The 24297-nt window shown below is 45.0% G+C and overlaps 1 protein-coding gene across 1 annotated transcript in view; it reads left to right on the forward strand.

Annotated features, from left to right (window-relative positions):
- Window positions 1–19018: 19018 nt before the first annotated feature.
- The window catches only part of Gm46320 (predicted gene, 46320), a gene marked incomplete at its 5' end in the record, with an annotated part of 37383 nt that continues 32104 nt past the window's right edge, over window positions 19019–24297 (forward strand). The window contains 2 exons of the mRNA XM_017315292.1: window positions 19019–19086; window positions 21955–22373. Coding sequence (XP_017170781.1) covers window positions 19019–19086; window positions 21955–22373 — 487 coding nt within the window. The remainder of the gene's footprint in view (window positions 19087–21954; window positions 22374–24297) is intronic.

The following is a 24297-nucleotide window of genomic DNA, read 5'->3' on the forward strand; positions in this document are numbered from 1 at the left end:
GAGTGGCACTATTAGGAGGTGTGGCCTTGTTGGAGTGGGTGTGGCCTTGTTAAAGTGGGTGTGGCCTTGTTGGAGTGGGTGTGGCCTTGTTGGAGTAGGTGAATCACTCTGGCTGTGGGTTTTAAGACCCTCATCCTAGCTGCCTGGAAGCCAGTCTTCTGCTAGCTGCCTTCAGGTGAAGATGTAGGACTCTCAGCTCCTCCTGCACCATGCCTGCCTGGACGCTGCCATGCTCCTGCCTTGATGACAATGGACTGAACCTCTGAACCTGTAAGCCAGGGCCAATTAAATATTGTCCTTTATAAGACTCGCCTTGGTCATGGTGCCTACTTACAGCAGTAAAACCCTGACTAAACCCGGGTGGAAGCTCAGACATAGAACCAGGGACTAGGATTCTGCGCGTTTTGAGTGAAAAGATGGCGGTGAGTTGTGGAGGTGTCTGGGCATATCTAGGAAAGCAGACAAGAGGGACAGTGAGACCTGAACTCGAGGAAGGCGCCTGTTGGGGTCATGAGTGAAGGGGTCAGCAGTTCAGATGAGCTCGAATATGCTGTATGAACGCACAGGATGGAGAGGTTCTCCATTACTGAGAGTGCGGTGATGATAAGGAAGTGTATAGAATGTATTCCCGGCTGGAACTGTAGAACTTACCACGAAGCCTCCCAGCTTCTGTTCTGAATGCCAGTCAACTGCATATCATTTCACCAGCTAAGCTGTGTAGACCTCAAGTCCAGTTAATCCTGGTATGTGGTGTTCTTTATTTATTTGTGAAGGTTTTTTTTTTTTACACTAAAGTTTTTTTTTTTTTTTTTTTTTTTTTATGGTTAGAGTGGGCAAAGGTCTCTTCTTTCCTCCTGGCGGCTCAGCAAATCATCCCGAGACATTAATGTCTGAGTAATTGCTTTCTGGTGTGGTTTGAATGCGCATGCCTCCCATGGGCTTGTGTGTCTGGAGATGCTGTGTGGAAGGTTGCAGAACCTTTAGGAGGTAGAGGCTTGTGGAAGAAAGTGGTTTGTGAGGGGGGGGGTGCTCCTTAGGATCTAAAGCTTTACCTTACTCTTCATCTGCTCTCTGTTCCCTGACTGACCCAGTGTGGAGAAGCCGACTCATGGTTGCCCCTGCAGTGGACAGCATCCCAAACTGTGGGCCTAGGGTGCTACATGGCTGCTACATGCTCGCAGCAGTGGTTACTGATACAGGCTCCAAGAACAAGGCGAGGAGAGAAAGGCATATACTAGTTGGTTTCCCTATAGTTTTGCTTTCTGAGGTTTCCTTTACCAGCAGTGAGGAAACAGCCTGAAAATATTCAGCGGAAAGTTCTAGAAACAACCCAATGGCACGCTTTAAGCTTGCGTCAGAGTGGATCTTAATTGTTCCATTTTATTATTAGTCACCATGGCCAATTTATAAACCGAACTTTAATATCGATGTGTATGTATCCACACAGCCTAATGTCAGGCAGGGTTTCCTGCATCCTCTGGTCCTCATGGATGAGAGGGGCTGGCTGCACATAGACACTCAGCATTCTGATGTTAGGGACTGTCTATCGCCCATGTATGTGTCTCACTAGCCATAATTAATTGCTGCCTGATGCCAGACCAGGGAGGCCAGACAAGGTGAGAAACACAGGAAGAAGTGACACGGTAGGTGACAGTTGTCTCTGTCACCATCTCGGATGGACTCCCACATCCTCTATGGGTTTCCAGGCACCGTTGAACCTAAGTCGGTGTGGGTGGAGGTGTGCTGGGTACTGAGTAGCTGTACTCAACCAGGAGAGGAGATACTAGAGACAGGTCGGGAGCTGGCTTCTTGGTCCCTACCCCAGAGACTATGCTGCAGAGTCGAGGAGAGACCACAGATATGGAAAGCATGGGGCTAGACTAAATTCAAACTAGAATGCTACTGCGTTCAACTGACCTTGCTATCATCCATGCCAACTCTGCGGCTTGCCAGGCTACTCCAGGAACGCCAAGGCATCAGCTGGATTTAGAAATCAAGGCAGAAATGTGTACCCTGAAAAGCTTCACCCACTTCACTTCACCCACGGTTCACCTCAGTTTCTAACACCTCAGACACAGCTGTCACCTACAGGATTGTGACTGGCATGACCCTGCTCTGACTTGGGTTCTGACAGGGCAGACTCCCAGGACTAAGGGGAGGACACAGGTGAGAGGACGTCAGCGGGTGTCCCCCTACATCTTGGTCTGTCATTTCAGCCTTGGTTCTGAGGGGTCTGAATGGTTCTGGGGTTCTTGTTCCTCCTGATAGGAGTCACGATAGGTTTAGTTCCGTTCTGCTGTCGCTCCTCCTAGGACTCTCCACGCCGATCCTATTGTGTGTTTGTGTCTATTATTGCGGCCATAACAAGTGTAAAGCCCATAATAGATGCTCCAATCATGTTGAGTCCTCAGGACAATTGTGTGATCTTCAGCAGGACCCACCTAGCTTGTCTCAGAGATTTTCCAGATGATAAAACAAAACAAAACAAAACAAAACAAAACAAAAAACAAGCAAGCAAGCAAGCAAACAAACAAACAAACAAAACCCAGAATTTGGGATGACTCTGAGGACCGTTCTCTTGGGCTTTGGTTGGAGACTTTACCATGAGAAAATTCTGAATCAGAGATGAGTAGTGGAGAGAAGACAGACAGACAGACAGATGACAGACAAGCACACAAGAAGGACAAGAAGTCATGCCTCGTGAAGCCTACGAGTAGGCGAGAAGAAAAGGTGGGGGTTGGGTGAAAACCAGGCTGAGGAAGTGGGAGTTCTGGGGACCCACGGAGAAGTAAAGGCACAGACTCATGGTATGTGTGGGACAGACTGGCTACAGACGACGTTCAGTGAAGAATCGTAATGCGTAAAGGAGGAAAAGAGGACGGCAGCGGAGCAAAGGAGAAAGGGATGAAGTGGAGGAAAGACGAGGGAGGGAGAGGAAGAAGTGTGGGAGACAACAGAGGAAAGAAGGACGGGAGGAAAAATCGGTGTCCTGGTGTCTATGCCCTCACCTCCAGTGGGCATCTGAACTGTTAGGCTTGATGCTTACCGTGTACTGTAAATCTCTCTCCCAGGAAAGCTACGCCATGTCTAGAGACATGTGAGGCAGGCAACACAAAGTGCATTTTACAAGCACCCATAGACACTGGCATGAAACGGCTTTCCTGGTTGCCAGGGCCATGGGGCTCACTGTGGGAGGAGGAGGTGCCAGCAGAGGCGCCATCTGGACAGGGAGCTCAGGCTGAGTGTCAAGAGGCAGAGACTTTCCTCTGCTCTGTTGCTACCCACTGAATGTCCCAGAAGATCTGAGGTCTCCGAGGACAAGACGCATCATCTGTAGCAGAGGGACATCAGTGCTATTTTATTTTATTTTATTTTATTTTATTTTATTTATTTATTTATTTATTTATTGACAGGGTCAACCCTGGCCTTGCAGACCTCAAGGCCAACAAGAGCAGGCATTGCCTCACTCGATGGTGTATGGAGTCTTCCCACAGGCACGGCCATTGAGCTCATGAGAACAGTCAGCATTCCGGCTGGTGGAGGGGGCGGAGGAGCCATGGCTGTACTATTATACGTTCTACACTAAGGCTCAGAGGGTGAAATGCTTTCGCAATGGCACACGCCTTACCAGAGCTGACCAAGGGCTTCTTTCACATGAAGCCACACTCTCTCATGAAAGCAAGCTTGCTCCAGCCCATTTGGAACCCACTGTGTGTTGACAGGACCCACTGTGTGTTGACGGGACCCACTGTGTGTTGACGGGCCTTTCTGAGCATCCTTTTGAAGTGTTCATTTATTTACAAACTAACCCTTCAAAGGCCAACTGGCACCATGTCTCAGGAAAAAAAATTAATTTTCTCCTTATATTTAGGATTTTGAATGAACATCTCACACTGAAAGCTGGCTGGGAACAAGTGCTGCACTTGCTTATAGAACAAAGCTGGGGTTTAAAAATAAACACTGGGCCTAGATGACAGTTGTAAGGACAGTAATGTCTGAAACAAGCCCAGGTCCCAGTCAGAACCCTCGGGTGACACGCCTACCTTTAATATATTGTTCTTAAACTCCGCTTCCCTCCTTCATTAGAATCACATACCTAACAGGAGCCATGTTGTAAACAGAATTTATTCTTGAACTCAGCTTTGCGTACAGCTGTTGGCACAGCTGTGATTCAGTTTCCGGGCCCCGACAGCTTTGTTATGTTTTGTATTTTGATCAGTGGTGCCTCTTTCTAGTCTCCGCAGGTTTCATTCATGAAAAGTCTCTCATTCTGGCCTGCCTCTGAGACACCATTCCTCCAGCAACACTATGAGGTTTTCAGAGTCCCTGCCCCAGATGTTCTGCTGTTTCTGACTCAGGGACTCAGCATCTTTCTTTATTGACATCCGTTCATTTATTGTGTGCGTGTCAACACGTGTGCATGCTGTGGTGCGTGTGTGGAGGTCAGAAGACAATGTAGGAGTTGGTTCTCTGCTTCCATTATGTGGATTCTGGGGCTACAGCACAGGTCATTAGGCTTGGCTGTGAGCACCAACCATATACATAGACTCGAAGTGTTAGACGTGGCATAAGGCAAGGTTGTGGCTCAAATGTGAATAGTCCCTCACAGACTCAAGTGTTTGAACCCTTGGTCCCTAGCTGCTGGTGCTGCTTGGGAAATACGTGAAGACTTGAGGAGGTGAAGCCTTGGAGAAGAAGGAAGTCACCGAGGGCAGATGCTAAGACTCTATAGCCTGGTGTCCATTCATAATGAAGCCAACCATGCTAAGTATTTAAAGAAAACCCTTTGGGAGATTTTGGTGGGCGACACTTGTCCCTTCTACACAGAGGAGGCTAAAGAAGGAAGATCTAAAATTGGAAGCCAGCCTGGGCTACCTAAAGAGACTCTATCACAAAAAAGAAAAAGTGAGAGACAGAGATAGACAGACAGACAGACAGACAGACAGACAGGGAACAAAGCAAAGCAAAGAAAAACAAACAAACAAACAAACAAACACACACCCAAAACAAAACATCCCTAACTAAACTGAACCAGACAAGGAAAGAAAGAAATAAACCCAACCAAGAAAACCCCCAAACCTTCTCAATTAGAGTAGGACTTAGGAGACTAGGTCTTCTTTCAGTTGCAAGAGTTCTCCTTATATAAAGATGTGACGTTAGCAGCAAGCATTAATTTGCTACCAGCATGTCTGTCACATTGGCTGTTGTCTTCCCTGAAAGTTCACAAGGTAGAAATTGCTATTGCTTTTCCATTTGGATAAAGTTTAACTAGCTGCTAGTTGCTGCACACACCCAGCAAAGCCTTGCAGCCATGGCTCTAACTTCAGTATCTAGGTCCTGGCATCCATGGTCTTTCCTGGAGAACCCCACAGTTCTTCAAGAGAATGGAAGGCCCCGTTCCAGGAATCTGATAGCTGCTTAGTCCTGTGTTGATAGGGGTTTGGGTATTAACAGACATGTGTCATTCTCCTGTTATGTCAAGTATGATCTAGAAGCCGCTTTTTAGGCATGAGTCAAGGCCACGGAGACTGCTTGAAGGTTGCTCAGGTGGCTGGTGTTCTAATGCACTTCCTTCGTGATTGCCAGCTGCTGAGAGCATGGCCATTCAGAATGAAGCTCTTGTATGCCATGTCCCACCCTCAGTATCAGAGGTGGATGTGGGCATCTAGTCATTGTCTGGCTCGGGTGGACACATGAGACCTGGTTGCTCGCTTCAAGTCAAGAGACAGTTGAGGACCAATGATTTTCATAAGCTATTGGATCAAAAAGCCAGCTTGGGCAGGCTCTTCCAAGATAACCTTTCCCTTTAGGATATTGCCCCTCCCTGTCCATTCATCTGACAAGGTTCCCCACTCAATGCTGTACCACGTTCTCATCTCCACCTTTGGGCTATACCAGGCTCTTGGATTCTGGAAAATGTCTATTTTCTCTTTCAACTTGAAACTGCAAGGTCAGCATTCACACCCGCTGTTCTTAGAAGATTCACCCAGGGTAGATCATATTTAGCAGTAACACCCTAGCACTAAGACACAGACCTTGTCCCAAGGACAACCATGTTCTAGCTCAGAATGGAAAACAGCCCTGAAAATATGAGCGGGGCAGGGGTGCTTTGCAGAATCCAGCCAGAAGAGAAATGGGATGCTTATCTCATGGGTGGAGGGTTCTTGCTGACTATGATTCCAAATACCCCAGATACCATTTCATTTAGTATTTAGCTTTGACTTTGTATAATTAGACGACCTCTCTAATTGTGCATATTTTAAAAACCTAAGATGCTTCCTTTGGGATATGAAGTTCACACAATAAAGACCAGGTGGCCATATTGGGAACTACTTGATGGGTGTGGCCTAACCCCAAGACTTCAAGACACTGGACAAGTACAGAGAGGGTAGAATAGAGGCTTCCAGTGCTCACACATGAGCCTTGATGCTTGCAGAGCTTCTTCCCTCTCTCCAAACCTTGTCACACCCCTCAGCTTTTTATAATTCCTATGAATATTCTGTGAATAAGTAACTGTGTTTTTATCACCAAGCCCAGCAGACAAAGCTTTTTATATTTACCAAAGCTTAACTTAGCTAAATGATATTGGCTGCCCACAAGTGGGCAGGTTTAGGCTTAATCACCGACTTGCCTGGTTTTGTATTCCACTGACATACATCACTCTGGGAATTAGGAGTAACTGTTATTACTGAGATTTTTGTCCATGGATTATTAACTTTTTTTCCTGAGTTGCAATTCATGGATTGTTGGTTCTTTCTTTCATTATCGATAATCAACATGTGATAAAAAACCAAAGTAATGTTCAGCCAAAATGAGTGCGCTGGCTTCCAGTGTTTGATTTAGTCATCAGCTTCGGGTGGGTGCTCCTTTGTCTTCCCTTGACTAGATCTTTTAGAGCCCAAACCATGGCTGGTCACATGACACTCCCTGCCTGGCCTCTAGTCACCTCTGCCTGCTACACATTCTGGCTTCTCTGAGCCCATTCTCTTCCTCACACCTCTTCGAAGATGGTGTGAGTCACTCTATACTTCCCATACCCAATCTCTTCTAATCTCTGTGGCTTACCCAGACTGATATGCTCACAGACTCTCAATTTCTATGTCGAAATATTTCCATTCGACATATTTGTATGCCCACTTGGATCAATCAAATATACCTACCCACTGCTTATATGTTTTGAAGGTACTGTGAATACAACAAAGAGAAGACTTTGGGTACTTTATCTACCCATGATGTTACCAAAGCATATTCAGGAGCCACATTTATGAAGACTACTCTACAGTTTTCCCAACTTGATAATTAACAGCCATCCCTATGGTTTTGCATGCTGGACACCTGAAATTTGTCACAATGCACTTATTTCTCTTACTTCCTGACACTAGTCTCTAGCAAGTTCCAGCAATCCTCATCAAGATTTCTTGAACTTCCTTTTCCTCTTCCTCAACAAGGTTGCAGCTATAAAGGGTCCAGAAAGATTTTTGTCATTCCAAGATCAAGTGACGTCAGTAGATTCTTCCGACTTCCTGTCTTCATTCCATACCAAGAGTGACCTTGACACCAGGCCATAGTGCTCCTTGATGGTGAGTGAACATTGGTGTTTTTCCATTGTACTAAGATGTCGTCTGTATTCATGGCTACCTCTGCCTCTCTGAGTGAACTGGCCAATGAGCAGATCTCTCACCTTATGGCACCCCTCCTGCTTCATCTATTGTCCTGCAGTTACAGCTCACCAGAAGTCCCTTGAAATTATCAGTACTCTGCCTACCTCCAAGTCTTCATGTACACAATGTGCTGTGCGCAGCCTGGAACATTCTTTTTCTATTTGTTGCATGACTCTTTCTCAATCTCCCAAGCTGAGTTTAAGGGCCTCAGCCAGAGAAGTCTTCTTTGACTAATTTTTTTCCTTATCCCAGTTTTTCATTCTTTATAGACTGTATCACAATTGTGATTATTTTACAGATTTTTGAGCTTGTTTTTAATGCTCCACAACCTCCATGCAGGCAGGCACGAGGACAGCTTGCCCTTTGGTTCTATTCCTAGGGATGGATCTTCTGCCCAGCAAACAGTGAGTCCACTCAGAGTTAGCACTTGCTCATTAAATGGACACTTTGCCATTGGAAAGGCAGGGAACTGAAATTTTTACTCAAATTTATTCAGATACTTTAAGACTTTTCCATTAAATAAAAAGAGGCACAGCCTACTCAGTGAGGCCTTGTAACACAGATGAGCTGGCTGTAGTGCAACTCGGATGGTTTCTCTCTAAGTGTTCGGGTAGTCAGCATGAGCACCTTTCCTCTTTGGTCTCCAGGAGGCTCACAGGAGGAAGTGTTTCCAGATTCTTCCTGTGGTCTCTGGATTCCAACACTCGAGAGTTTGCTCTTGTGAGTTTTAAGATTAATTTCTTTTATTTTATGTTTATGTGTGTGTGTGTGTGTGTGTGTGTGTGTGTGTGTTTCTGCCGGAAATGAATTTATAGGTGGTTGTAAGCCTATCCATGTGCTGTGTAGACTCAGGCTGTCGCTGTCTCTAGATTCTGAAAAACCAAAATCAGATGGGGTCAGTATACCTGATTTTGCTATTGCAATTATTCAATTACTTGTCTTTTTGAAGAAAGCATGTAAAACCATCAGGGCCATTCCTCTGAAGGATGCGGGCGAAAGATGCAGTCTTCTAAGATGAAATCTGGGACCCGAGTGTACGTAGTCAGACTGTTATACCAGGTCTAAGCTAGGCTGCCCCGTGTGGATGTTGAGTTAAGGGTTGACCCCTGCCCTCTTTACCCTGCACTCCTCTCAGAGATGCTAAGGCTGACTCACTTTCCTAGTGAACCAGGTAGCCTCTTCTAGTCTTTAGCAGGAAGCTGTACCTTATTAATATGTATCCCAAACCCGAGGGACACGTTTGAAAGTTTCCATCAGTCTTGATGTCCCAAGCCGTGTCTATGTCAACAAGTCAATGATTCCCTGCCTTCACTGATGCTGCAGACTTTGTTATTGCTGCATCAGAACCATGGGATTCAGCCATCCCTTCTTGAGAGCTGTGTGTGATGCAGAAGCCGTCTTCCAGAACACCATCAGTTATCCCAGAGGAGAGCTGGAAGTGAGGCCACACCCAAGGCGTCTGCACCCAGTCCTGAGACATCGTGTAGATCTCAGAGTCACACAGTCTGTTATTATATTGATACTAGGAGTGGACCGCAGATAAGAAGGCACATCACAGACCCTGTCACATATGCCCAGGGTGTCTCCCTTCTCCCTACCACTCATTGCCTCAGTCCTTACTTGAACCACCCAACTATTTTATGCATATGTAGACAGGCCTGGTCATCTGCAGATGCTACATCTATGCATTCAGTCAAAAGAATATGATCAAATACGTTGCATGAGAGAATTAATTAAAATTTAAAAATTATATCATATTGATGATGCATTAACTATATTTTGTCTTTACTCTCTATCAGCATAGTATGACATCTATTTACACACTCTTGAGAGTTACATTGCAATAGGTTATGTAACTAGATTTAAAATACACAAGAGGATGTGTGTATGCTATATACAAACCCTATATAGCACTGGAAACATAGCAGTTAGTTTTAAGCAGTTTCTGATATTAGTCTTCATGGCTTGTGGTTGGGGGCTCAAATCCCCTCACTGTAGATAGCAATGTTGATATACACACACATCAACTCCTCCTTGCTGATCTAAATCTAAGGATTAGATTGAAGGATTTTAGAAAGACAAGGGAGTATAAGCAAGATAGGAGAGTTTAGAGAGCCACGAACAACTGAATTGCAGAAGTTCACACACTCTGATGTCCTCTACTTATTGTTGGCATTGGAAAACAGGCTTTGGGCTCCCATGTTTAGGCCAGCGTGTGTGTGACTCCTGAAAAGGTTCTGAGTCAGTTTTGTAGCCTTGCTCCCTCAGCCAGGCTCAGAGCTTCCCTTTCTCCTGTTACCGCCCTCTGATGACCTTCACTTTCAGTTCAAGGCCGAGGGACACAGTCCCCATGCTTGAGGTGCTCCCGGTGCAGGCTGCCCACGAATGTGAAGAGGGATGACGGTCATGCTCAGGAGGGAAAGGTAAGCTGGGCATTGGAAATCAGCATGGCGCTGGAGAGGAGGAAGAGGCTACTAAAGGATGTGGCATCAGTTGCTCTTGACCTTCAACACACCACAGGGATTGAAGGAGGCTTGAATGTTCCCCAGAGACCAGGGATGTGGAGAAGGTTAACCAGGGGAAGAGGAGACCATATTCACAGTGCAGCCCAGGCTAGCCCAGTAGCCTTCTGATTCCGCACAGGCCCTGGATAAAATCATGAGCAAGCGCTAGCAAGATCCCTTGGGCTTGTCTTCCAGGAGGTAGAGGTTAGCCACCTTTCCTGCTCTTTCCAGCATGAGCATGCTAGTATAGTCACCTTCAAGTCTTTCACACCTGTTCTTCATCTATGGCCCCTTATCCTTTTCATATATATATATATATATATATATATATATATATGTGTGTGTGTGTGTGTGTGTGTGTGCTGAGTCTGGGATATATATATCCCAGAATGAATGAATGAATGCTGAGTCTGGGAGATATATATATCTCCCAGACTCAGCATATATATATATATATGAAAAATAAAAATATAAGGGGCCATAGATGAAGAACAGGCATATATATAATATATATATATATATACACATATATATATATATATATATATTATATATATATCCCAAATTCAGCATTCATTCATTCATTCATTCATTCATCCATCCATCCATCCATTCATCCATCAATTTTAAGACCCTCCCTAATTCATCACCCTGTGCTCTCCCAGAATTCCCACCCAGTCACAATTTGTCCACCCTGACATCTCAATGGAGTTGTTTGCTTCTCTCACCCCAAGTCCTCATCTGTCCCTTTCTCTTCTTTTTTTTTTCCTTTCCCATGGCAGGTTTTTTTTTATTTTATTATTTCAGAAGAAAACTTATGAAAATTGTTGAAACATCCGCTACAAAGTGAATCCTTTTTTTTAACATTTGGTGGAGAGAGCTCCTCACCCCCTACCCCCCAAAAAGGCAGCCATGTCAAAGACACTGCCTCCCCCCTTTGACATTCACGCAGTGCTCAGAGTCAGCTGGGGTCTCCGCTCTGACAAATTTGCATCTCTTTGAATGTGACGCTTGAAAAAAGCCCGAGCCGCTAGATTAAATTTTTTTTTTCCATCGAGAAAATGAGAAAAGCCTCTATCTTTCGCTGAGTCTACTGGGAAGATCTTTATTCTGATTCTTGTTAGAATTGTTTATCACCCTGACAGGCCAGACTCGGACGAGATAAAGGCTCGGCTGCATCACGGGGCCTGACAGTGGTAGGACATGCAGAAAAATGAAAGGAGCCGGAGAAAATATTATTAATAGATGCCGACTCGCTTTGCCTGCATGGCACGTCAGGGAAGGAGAGGGAGCCAGGGCTTGATTGCAGGCCTATGAAGTTCTGTCCAAAAAAGAAGCTATTTTTCATTAAGTGATAGAAGGGCCTTTTTCATGTTCCTTCCTGAGGAGTTGATAACTTATGCAGTTTATTCTAACCCTGCTGATTTCTGTCAGGGGAGGAAAACTCCTGAAAGATGGCTTTGCCTTGTCCTTTTCGGGGAGAGCAGGTTGGTTTGACAGGCTCACAAGCAAAGTCAGGGAGGCCTGGCCTGGATGGGCTCAAGGTCCCTGGACTGGAGTGTCTGGTGTTTCTTGTGAATGTCAATGATTGAGGAAGGGGGAAAGGAAGGGGGAACCTGGAACCCCGGCAGCAACACAGGCTTATCTGTCTTGACCACATCAGTCCATGTGTGCTGTCCTCCTACACACCCACATTTAGTGCTGTTCAGTGTGGACAGCCTCACAGTGCTGGTGACTATGTAAGAGTCTATTCTCATTGTGGGAATGAAACCCCACTCCCTGTCCTGAAGCTCGGAGTCAAAGAGGTGTCAGAAGCACCGAGGGATGACCACCTTCACACTTTTGTCCTTAGGGGTCATTTCTCTACACAGACTTACCCTGGTGTTTCTCCATCCGAAGAGGACACGGCGCTTTGTGTAGGTATCATGTCATTCCTATGAACTCGTTTCACCTTAATTCTTTTCTGAGAAGCCCCATCTCCAAGCACAGTTGCATTCTGGCTATTGAAGATGAAACCTCCCATGATAACACTTGAGTTATAACTGTGTAAGAGGAGTTGTTTTGTTTTGGTTTGGTTTTTTGTTTTTGTTTGTTGGTTTGTTTGTTTGTTTTGCCTGAGCCTTTCTGGATTGGGATATAGATTCTGGAGTGGGACCTGATACCAGTGAGCCCTTCGGGAAGGGTTTCAGGGTATCAAGCTGTCATTGGTTAACCAGTTCAAGAGTTCCTCAGCCCCCAAAGTCCCTTGTAAGAAGCGTGTGTGGAGACAGCATTTCCTCATGGATGCGACAGCTGTGGGTATGTCTCAACGACTATAGTGAATACCTGAGTGCTCCTGTGCCTCAGTTTCTCCCTTGTCCTGAGGATGTATTTCTTCTGCTGTCTCAACTGGATGGAGACTGAAAGTGATGAGGAGTGTATGTCCCAGATCCTCATCTGGGCCACAGGCTCTGGCAGACAGTGAGCACCACAGCTGCTGAGATTCGGGCTAAGGGTGGTGTCTCAATGCCTGTCTTTGCAGCAAACCACAGCGGGTCATTTCTTGTGGCTTTTGTCCATCTTTAGGCTCTGCAATGCATTCACAGTAAGTCCCAGGGACAATCTCCCAGAAGTTTGTTGGAACAGCTGGGTGTCCTTGTCATATGAGCATCAAACCTCCTGCCTGTACCTGGAGGTCGGAAGCATAGTTGATGCTTCGGAAGTCCCAGCAGTGCCCCCCCCCCACCTCAACAGGGAACTATGCAGTTTATTCTAGTTAACTCTCTGAGATATGGACAGAAAAACATGGCAGTCTGGCTGACACCAGAGAGATGTGAATCATGGAACAAACTTCAGTGTCTACATAGGTGTCCCTTAGCTTCGATAGGGTCATTTAGCATTTTAGAAGATGATTTGAAACTTTTGAGCATCCGGGTCCTCATGTACAAAGTGGAAATGACATTACTGGGGATGGTTGTTAGTGGTAAGTAATGGCACTGGCCATCATGGACCTAAAGTACAATGAGCTCTGCTTCTTCACTGGCCACGGTGCTGTTGATGATGGCGATGATGTGATGATGCTGGTAATGGTGATGTTGTTGTTGATGATGATGATGATGATGATAATGGTAGTGATGATAATGATGTTAATGGTGGCAATTATGATGGAGATACTGCTGATGGTGATGATGATAATGACAGAGACAACCATTTCCTTAAGAGCAAGAGTACAGAACACTTGGCATGTATCAGGCCCTTTCTTCACTCTGTCCAGACTTCCTATAACAAAGTGCTTATCACCACTTCAGTGAGCACTGTCATTATTATTATTAAGCTGATGACCTAGGTTCTCAAAAAATGTTGAGCCACACAGCCATTGAAAAAACCCCATGGTTGGCTAGGATACTGCTGGAGGTTGGCTGGAAAGGTAGAGAGGGCCTCTTATTTTACTATTTGAACTAGAATAAATTGCCAAATATCTCCAGGAGGGAAAGGGATTGAGTCCCATTAGAATGTGCCATTTTACCCTCTGGAAGATGAACAGCTTTCTTGTCCTACTGCGTACAGAGTCACAAGAGGAGACATGGAGATTTGTAGAAATCATTTGGCTCCCTTGAGAGATTGGAGATAGGTTGGTGAGGGAATGAAGAGGTGTTGGGAAGATGCCTCAGTTGACAAAGTGACTGTTCTGTAGTGGCAGCGGGGGTGGGGGGGCAACTTATGTTTGTTCATCGGAACCCATGTTAAAATCTGGGTGTGCTGGCATGTATTTACCACCTCATTGATGGGAAGGTGGAAACAGGAAGGTCCCTTAGATTGCCGATCAGACAGCCTAGTTGAATCATTGAGTTCCAGGCCAACAAAGCAAAACCATGCTCCCAAATACCAACCTATCTTACTAGTTCCCCACTCCCCGGCCCCTATATTAAAGATTTAAACTTTAAGGCTCTGGAAAGAGCTACAGGTTCAATGAAAGAGTGGAAGGCAATACTAACACTCAGATCTAGTGCTGGGTAGGATAGGGAGTGTCTTGGTCACTGTTCTATTGCTGTGATGAGAGGCCATGACTACTGTGACTCTTGTAAAGGAAAACACTTAATGGGGGATTGGCTCAGTGGGCAAGAGTACTTCTTGTGCAAGCATGAGAACCTGAGTTCAATTCCCCTCAGCCCACAAAAACAAACAAACAAACAAACAAACAAACAAACAAAAAAACAACTTTAGTCCTTCTTGTACTTAAAAAAAAAAACCTTGAAACCTCAAAGCCCAACCATGCTGACACACTTCCTCCAACAAGGCCACACCTATTCCAACAAGTCAACATCTCTTAGTCCTTCTCAAGTAGTGCCACTTCCTGATCATTATTGTCACAGCAGGGAGCATGTCAGATTCAGGCAGACATGAAGCAATGATACTGATGATGTTGTTGTTGTTGATGATGATGATGGTGATGGCGATGATGGTGATGAGGTTGATGAGGATGATAAAGATGCTAGTGGGGGTAATGATGGTGTTTTAATGATGCTGATTCTGGGAAGTAATTGAGAGTTTTACATTCTGATTCACAGAAAGCAGAAAAGGAGAGGCACTGAGCCTGGCTTGGGCTTTAGAAACCTCAAAGGCCCACCGACAGTGACACACTTCTTCCAACAATTCCACACCTACTCCAAAGAAGTCCACACCTCCTTATCCTTCTCAAGTAGTACCATTTCCTGATGACTAAACATTCAACTACTTAAGTGTGTGTGTGTGATGTCTGCATCCATATTTTGATCATCACTTTCATATCTTACACTGCTGACTTCTCAGTCTGCATTTGTGAACACTCTGATCACTTGGGTCTATCAAAATTTATTTCGACTTCTTCTGAATAAGATGCAGGGTTTGTCTAGAGACACACCAATCAAGCTCTGCCTCCACGGATATTGCCTCCTACAGTGGAGGTGGTGACACCTGGGGGTCATGGACTATCAAGCTATAACTGTAGGTGTCACTGAACCTGGTTTAGTTTGCAGATGTGCTTGGGACAGTCTGAGTCTCTGCTTCTTAGACCCAGAATAGCATATCTGTAGGTCCTCGGAAGCCTCCAGTCTCATAAGCCCACCTAACTAGTGACAATGTGGCTGAGAACTGTGATAACTCTCTGCCTCCTCTATGTGGGACCTTCCAGTGGGCAGAACAGAGCACTGGTCAGGTCACAGAGACTTGTCTAGACTTGTAGCTTTCAGCTTCAGCTTCCTGTAACCAAGAGATTCAGGGTAATTTGGAGGCACATGCAGCTCTCTTCTCTGACTGCTGTCCCTGTCACAGAGGTCAGGACAGAGTTCATACAAGGACAGTTACAGTGTTCCCTTTGTGTAATTAACCACAGCTAAAGCCAGTGGGACCAGTAGATGATCAGGAGGAGCCAAGTAGTTGTCAGTGGGATGGAAAGTTCCCTCTGCACAATGACCTTGATAATCCTCTTAACTTGACTCTGAACTAAATGCTACATTCTTCTTAGTTGGCTGGGCAACTCACTAGTGGGAACCTTTAGCTCAGTGTTTGTTTATAACCAGTTAAAAGATTTTCCATCGAGCGTTCTCAAATACGAGAAGGACAGCTTTGTGACCTGGGGCAGTCTCACTGGGTGGCCATCATGTTCTGTAAGAGGCCCCCAAGTTTCAAAACTATGTGCTGTGTGGATCTCAGATCAACATGGCTATAAACTGTTAACACTGTCAAACTGCTAAGGTGCAATGGAGCGCCAACATCAGCACCCAAGACGCGCGTGCCCGCCGTTGATGCTGTAACTCAGATCCAACATCAGCACCCAAGACGCGTGTGCCCGCCGTTGATGCTGTAACTCAGATCCAACATCAGCACCCAAGACGCGCGTGCCCGCCGTTGATGCTGTAACTCAGAGACCAGACCCTTTCCACCGTGGGGCTCTGCCCATGCTGAGCAGCTTGGCTCTGTCGTGTTCAGCCAACTGTTAGGATGCAGTTGAGAGCATGGAGTAGAGTCATCATTAGTGAGGAAATTTGGTAGGAGGGACCCTCATTCCTCTGCTCCATTCCATTGGTGAGAACTGAGCTCGAAGGCCAGTGTGAACAAACTGGAGCTGTGGACAGTGTGTGGAGAAGAAGATCATGAAGCTGGCTTTGGCCAAACAGCAGTCTCTCTGCTTGACTATGTAGTGTGTGTGTGTGTGTGTGTGTGTGTGTGTGTGTGTGTGTGTGTATGTGTGTGTAAGGATTTATATGGAAGAGCATGTCTGTGTGTCTGAATGTATACACATATACTAGGTATGCCTGTGAATGTGTGAATATGAGTAAATATGTAAATATGCATGCATACATATGCATAATAGTGTCTGTGTACCTATGTGTAGTGTGAGTGTGTGTGTGGGTATATGTATATGTTTATCAGTGTGTTTGTATATATGTATGTGTCTGTGTGTCTGAGTGTGCATATGACATTGTATATGTGTATATCTCTATAGGTATACATGAAAGTGTGTTTTAGTGTATGTACATGTGTGTATTTACATATGAATACATGTATTGAGTAGGTGGATATGCATACTTATGTGTATATATTAGTGTCTGAGAGTGTGTGGGCGTGTGTTACATGCACTTTCCAACATAGATCTGATTGGAGAACTTATAATTTTCCAACACACAAATTTCATATAGACAAGACACAGCTAAAGTCACTTCTTTTATTACTATTTTATTTCTGGCTTCACAAGACTCGGTTGCCATTGCTGCTTTAGTTTGTCCTTCTGTTGACTTGTTTGCACTGAATCAAAGAGACACGTATCTTTGAGGGTCTATTATGCACCCAAGCTTTGCCTGGTAGTGCCATGGACACTATTTCACTGCCCCCTTCGTCTTTAACAGATAAGGATATGGCAGCATTTCAGAGGGTGTGACTTTGAAGAGAAAATTTGAACCCAGATTTTCCCATTCACTCCTGTGGTCCTTCCCGAAGGGAGTTGCATCCACTATCCAGAGTTTGTGGCTACTGTGAGAAGTCGGGATGGTCAGGAAGTGGTACAGGGCGCAGGGAAAGAGCTGGTGCCCATATCAAACACCCAGGACACACAACACTGTGTCGAACATGGAGTTTCAAGGCTATTGTTTGCTGTTTCTCCTTTAGATATCTTCTAAGGTCAAAAAATAGTTGAAGTGGATGTGATGTTAGGTAGAAGTCCACACTGAGTACAAAGATGACAGGGTGGTTGCGGTCATGCCCAGCAGGGAGTGGATGTCATGAAGGGCAGGGGCCAAGCTCTCTGCAGGCTACAGCCACTGCAGTGCAAGCAGAAATGAGGTCATGGTGGCCTTGACTTCCAGATTGCCAGTGGAAGCTAAAAAGCACGCTGTAGAACTCCTGTTTTAAATATTAGATCAAATAGGGGGTGGGTGGTGGGTGGGGAATAACAAGGCCAAATCAGTCCCCGTGAAGGCAAGTTCAGCACCAGGGACAGCGGGCTGGGCCCTCTGCAACGGGGATTGCCATGCAAGCTCGCGGGCGCTCTTAGCCTCTGCTCTTTGTGCTGTGCACAAAGCCACAGCTCTGCCAAGGCCACTGATCCTCTGGCTTCCTTTTGGAACGTCCCAGGCAAGTGTGGGACAAATCTAACTGCCCACCCTTATCCAACCCAAAAGACAAAAGGCAGAGGAATTGACTGTAGACCTTGGGGAAAAGTCCATCTTTCTAGGGTGGAAGGCGCGCGCGCGCGCGCAGACACACACACACACACACACACACACACACACACACGCCTTTTGCAGCAGAGTAATTGGGATCAGCAAAGAAATTCAGACATGCGCCCTGTCTATGTTGGCATATGATCTGATTGCACCCCATGAGGTGCAAATCTCAGGATGTGTGTGTGTGTGTGTGTGTGCGTGCGTGCGTACGTGCTCTCACGTTTGTGTGCCGGTGCAAGCACACTTGAGGCTTGCACCCAATTTTCCAAGTGACATCTAACTTGAAGTTGATGAGGTGGGATATTGGGTCTTTTTAGAAACTGTAACCAACAACAAACTTTACTGCATGTAATTTTAGCGAGGGTACAAGTTTGCCAAGGTGCAGTACGGGATCGTGTGGTGACTGTTTTGACAAAATAGTGTATATATGTGTCTGTGTCTGTGAGCGTGAGGGAGGCAAGGAAAAATAGTGACACATATTTTTAAGGCAGTGATGGGAGTAAAAGAGGGATAAGAACATTTAGACTGTGGAGCTGCTGGCATCTACTGTTGTCTTGAGTTTTCTGGGAAGCCTTTTGTATAAATAAAGAGGCACCCAAATATCCAGAACACTCTTTAAATATTCTTTCAGCATATATCCATGGAGTCTGATGCTTGCTTGGTAGCCTTGGCTGTGCCTAGATCCCTAGGGCATGAGTCCCGTAATTCAAGGCCCTGGGACCAGTCATGTGGGTCTGTGGGAAACTGCCATCCCATTCAGTGAGTGCTGGGTGGCCAGAGTTCTGTCATCGCGATTCACATGGAATCTTCCCACAGTAACAGACACGCAGCAGTGGATTCAGTTGGTGAACAGGAACCAGGAAACGTGCTTTCAGTAGGATGTCTCCATTTTACAACAACTGTATTGGATCACATTCAGAGGAGGGAGGGTTTAGGGGCTGTAAGGCCAAGATTAGTCACTTCCTAGTTGAGAACGTTGGCAATATTACTTAATCTCTCTTTCTGTACATCTCTGTATCTGTTTCTCTCTCTCTCTCTCTCTCTCTCTCTCTCTCTCTCTCTCTCTCTCTCTCTCCCTCTCTCTCTCTCTGAGTGTATACACATATATGCATATTCAGGTGGGTAGGTGTGTATGTATGTATGCCTGTATGTATGTCTGCCTGTCTGTTTGTCTGTCTGTCTCTCTGTCTGTCTGTCTGAATGCATGTATGCATGCATGTCTGTATGTATGCATGCCTGTCTGTCTGTCTGTATGTATGTATGTATGTATGTATGTATGTATGTATGTTGTATGTATGTATGCACGTATGTAAGTATAAGCTCAAGGACAACACTGGGTGTCATCCCTCAGCCCTTGTCTACCTTATTTTGACCACTGAGCCCCAGGGTCTCCCTGTCTTGTACCCTCGCTAAAATTACATTCAGTAAAGTTTGTTGTTGGTTACAGTTTCTAAAAAGACCCAATATCCCACCTCATCAACTTCAAGTTAGATGTCACTTGGAAAATTGGGTGCAAACATCAAGTGTGCATGCACGGGCACACAAACGTGTGAGTGCACATGCTCACACACACATACATCCTGAGACTTGCACCTCATGGGGTGTCTGGCTAGGGAGATGGATTAATGAATTTAGCACTTGCTGTGAGAAAATGGGGGGGAGCTAGGGTCTGTTTCCCTTTGACCCCTTCAAGATGGATGTGGTGGAGTGCATCTGTAATCCTCGTCCGTCTATGGCACAGAAGTGGGAGGCAGAGACAGCAGGATCCCAGGTGCTCCAGGGGCAGCTAGCCTGGCATATGCAGTGGTAAACAAGAGACTCTTTATCAAACAAGGTGGAATGAAAAGGCTGGCACCCTTTCGTCCTCTGTCGTTCATGCGGATGCCATGGCACGCACATGCCACCACCCATACAGCAGAGGCAAAAGCACAAAAAAACTTCATTGCCTAAATAGCAACCAGGTTTGGCTCCTGTGTTTGAAATTCCCCTGGGCATATCTGATGGAGGCTGGACTTTTCCAGTGGTCCATTCATCTGTCTTTCATTTCCCTTGGGCAGATGAACATTCTAAGTCAGGTTCTTTTCCTCGCAACAGCAGAGGTGCACAGAGACCATATCCACGTCACTAGCATCTTTGAAGTTTTTTGGTCATGTTTAAATAATGGCGAGTAATTGGCCAAACTTCATCACCCGGCCAAGCACAGAGCCGTTCTGTGGAGTGGCAGGTACTCCCTCTAGGACCAAGACTGGGGGAAAGGATAAATTTTCTTTTTCTGTGGTACTGGAGATTGAATCCAGAACCTCCCCCATACCAGGTCAGAGTTCTAACACTCAGCTATATCCTTGGGAAAGAAGAAATATCTCTGAGCAGTAATCTATTCTACTACACCACCTCCCTCCTCGTGTCATTTGTGAGAAGTATATATATAGAAAGTTGTGGGGTACGCTTAATAAAAATTCAAGATACTGATGTTTTACACACTTGTTTGAGATCACACAGGGGTCATAATTCTAAGCCCTACTGTACAAATCTCTCTCTTTTTGATGGAAATATGTGACATTGTGGGGGGCAGATTATAAGGCTCCCGAAAAGGCAGAGTATACATTATAAATATCCAAGCTGCCTCTAACTAAGAGAACATGTTTCAGACCTTGAGGGTTCAGAGAGTAAAGTTGGGTGGGGAGAGGAAACCCAAGCCCTGGGAGAGGGGCCAAGACAAGAGAAGTCCCATTGAGTCCTTGGCCACTGAAGAGCAGTAGGGCAGCTCCATGGGAATGCACTAGGACCTTGTTAGTAGGCCAAGGCGAGTGAGTACACCATGGGTTGGGACTTTCAGGCAAGAGCATAGGCACACAGGCTCACAGGGGAGTGGAGAACTAGTGCTTGATCCTGGAGCTTTCTCATAATCTTCAACCACTTTGGGGCAGGAAGAGCCTTCTAACCCCAATTTTCTCTGCCTGAGGACATTGCAGTATTAGCACTACGCTTCTCAGAATTCTCTGAAAGATTTGAACTAAATGCAGGCTAGGCTGTGTTCTCTGCGAACTGTGTATTGCCCTCTATCATTCCATGCTAGTGTGAAGGACTCACATACTGGAGCACACCTCCTGCCTGGTACCCTCACTGCCAAGTCCCCAGGCATGTGAGCTTACTGTTCTATTTAAACCACGTCACAGAACAATGACCTAACTTTGTCAGCCATTGTGGAGATACCGTTCAAATGTGAATGAGTTAATGATAGAGAAGCGGGTGAATCAATGAGTCAGGCAACCTCATGTCAGCGAATACATGTGTGAATGAGGGAGTGGGTGAGGCGGTGAGTATACTAGGGTCTGGGATAATGGGATGCATGGGAGGTTAGGTGATGAACTGAAATGCCAAGTCCCCCCCCCCTTAAATTCCTCCTGCAATTGCATCAGATATATCTTGATGATGCAGATCTAGTCAACTGCATTCATCCTTCCAAGTTCAGTTTGGCAAGTCGAGTCCCACGTTTATAGTAATATTTTACCATACATCTTTGAGTGAGTTTATGGGTTTTGAGATCAGGTTGGTGGATGGAACCTGTGATTTGCATTTGGGGTGTTTTCAGTGGAGATGCTCCTGGGGGGGTGGCATTGACATGTGGATATAGTAGGGCCTTTTAGGTCCTTTACAGCTCCGAGACAAGAGTTACATCTCATGGCAGAGCAAAGCATGACAGAGCTATATGGGTGCACATGAGTGAGAACTACTGGGGTAAATTGAATTTGATCTTATCTACAGTCAGAGATGTCCCTTCATCTAAATGACCTCCCTGCTCTATGAGTCCCAGGGAGATTCTTGTCTCATGTTTTCTTATCTTACATTCTCATGGTTGGTATAGGTCAGCTGATGAGTATGCTCAGTGCTAGCTCATCTTTGTATGAGTAGATATCATTGTTAGCTAGTTTTGACGGTACTGGTGACAAGTCACTTCTAATTACACCAACTCTGTAGTACTCTACAAGTTCCTTTGTTAGAAAAAGTAACGAGAGTCAGGAGAAAAGGGGAGATTATTTGACTATACTTTGGAGTGAGCAGAAGACATAATTTGACTGAAATGGTTTTAGTGATAGGCTATCATTGTAGCTCTATGTATTTATCTATCATCTATCTGTATCTGTCTGTCTATCATCTATCTATAATTTATCTATCTATCTATCTATCTATCTATCTATCTATCATCTATCTATCTATCTATCTATCTATCCATCTATCTATCTATCTATCTATCTATCTATCTATCTATCTATCTATCTATCATCTACCTACCTGCCTACCTATCTACCTATCACATATTATCTATCATCTATCTGTCTGTCTGTCTGTCTATCTATCTATCTATCTATCTATCTATCTATCTATCTATCTACCTACCTACCTACCTATCATCTATCTATCTATCTATCTATCTATCTATCTATCTATCTATCTATCATCTATCATCTATCATCTATCTGTCTACCTACCTGCCTACCTATCTACCTATCACATATTATCTATCATCTATCTGTCTATCTATCTATCTATCATCTATCTGTCTATCTATCTATCTATCTATCTATCTATCTATCTATCTATCTACACAGCTACCATCCATCTACTCATATATGCATCTATCTACCATATATCATTTGTCTATCTAGCTATCTCAGAGACCATTGTTCTAAAGAGTCTGTTTTCTCCATATAGACAATATATCATCTTTTAGTAGGTATTGCAAAGTTCATTCACTCACCACTGAATGGCAATGACATGCCTACTCTGTAGTTAAACAGGTCATTCTCTCTTTGTTCTCTTTCCTCTTTCTCTCTTGTTGTGGACGCTGATGGCTTCACTGGTGTAGGTGCTGAACCTGAGTGACATCACACTGTTGGAAATACTATCCCCACACTGGCTGTTGATAGTTAGTCAAGTCTCCAGCCTAATGTGGCTGTGGCAATGACTCCTGGGCTATTAGTAAACAACTCAGAAAACAAGCAGAACAAATGTGTGTTGTGTTTCCATGTTACCTCCTGGCTCTCCAAGAGGACCTACATTTTCTGAACTCAGCCAACTTTCCTCAAGCACCAAGTGACATCAACCACGCACATTTAGAATTCCCCCACATACTGTCCCGCAGTCACTGGTCTCGCCTTACCCACAAATCCTTGTCCGTTGATGCTTTGCTTCCCATGAGAATATCTTCACCAAGCTCTGGTTTTTACCTCCAGCTTTGTAGACAGATACAGTCCCAGGTCCCTGGGGATACAGGACTGACTTAATCTTCTTCAGGGCTCTTCAGTAGATGGCTGGTTTGATCTTGCTTGGTGACATCTTTGATTGCTGGGACAGGAGATAGTCACTTTAGTTATAAGGAATTCTGAGGATCTACCTACACATGTGAGACTTTTGTCTAGTGTGTGGAGGTTAAGGAAATATCCCTGACTAGTGTTCAATTTCCTTTGTGTGTCTGGGGTGTTAGCATGGGTTATCCATTTAGTAACCACAGTTGTAACAATTACATCAACGAGTTTTCCACATTAGACTCTTGCTAATCAGCCTGGACTTCTCTTAAACTTTTCTAGAAAGTGTCGGGTGTTTCCAGCTATGTTTGTTATCTCCTGTCCAGTTAGAACCTCTTGATAGGGGCTGGAAAGGAGAATGGGAATATAAGAACTGACTTCTGAAGTTGGAGAGTGTTTGGCAGGGTGGCTCCTTCAGAGCACAAACTAGATTTCAGCCCTGGGTACACTGCTAGCAGAGGCATGCCCCCCAAGTGATGTTTACAACTGGAACATTTCGAGGATCCGTAGCCTAGTAACTCTGATGGTAGTAGTTCCTTAGGAATGCCATTTGATTAACCTGAGCTTACGAGAAACTGTGCTCAAGTTGGGGAGATCCGACTTGGATATAACTTTGTCTTTCTCCAACAGAATAATCCCAACTTGATGCTTGGTCTCGCAAAGTCCTAGTAATGAGCCCTGCACCCGTAGTGAGAGGCATAGCTTCCCACCTGGCCCTGGTGTGCAGCAAAAGGGTCAGTGGATTGTCAGGGTTAGCCCAGGATTGGAGACCTCAGAAGGATAAGCCAACCAGTCATTATCAAACAAACGTATCTTCTACGTTTAAGCTTAAGAACTATAATCTAATAGCAAAGATGAGAGCTTTTGTTTACGGAATTGAGAAGCCTATTGTATAGATTTTGTTCTCATTTTCAGGAATTCCACCCAGCACCAGCATAACCCACAGGCTTTACTGTACTACCATGAACCACACGCTATCAATTATAGACATTAACGCAGACCTCCTTGCACTCTGAAAGGCGTGTGTACCGACTAGATTACTGACCAACCTCTGGGTCAACTTTATTCACCTCTAATGGAAAATTCAATTTTTATTTGTGATTTTAAACATCTCCAGTCATCCAATCAATATCACATGCATATTCAA

This window comes from Mus musculus, chromosome 12, assembly GCF_000001635.26.
Source record: "Mus musculus strain C57BL/6J chromosome 12, GRCm38.p6 C57BL/6J".
NCBI lineage: Eukaryota > Metazoa > Chordata > Mammalia > Rodentia > Muridae > Mus > Mus musculus.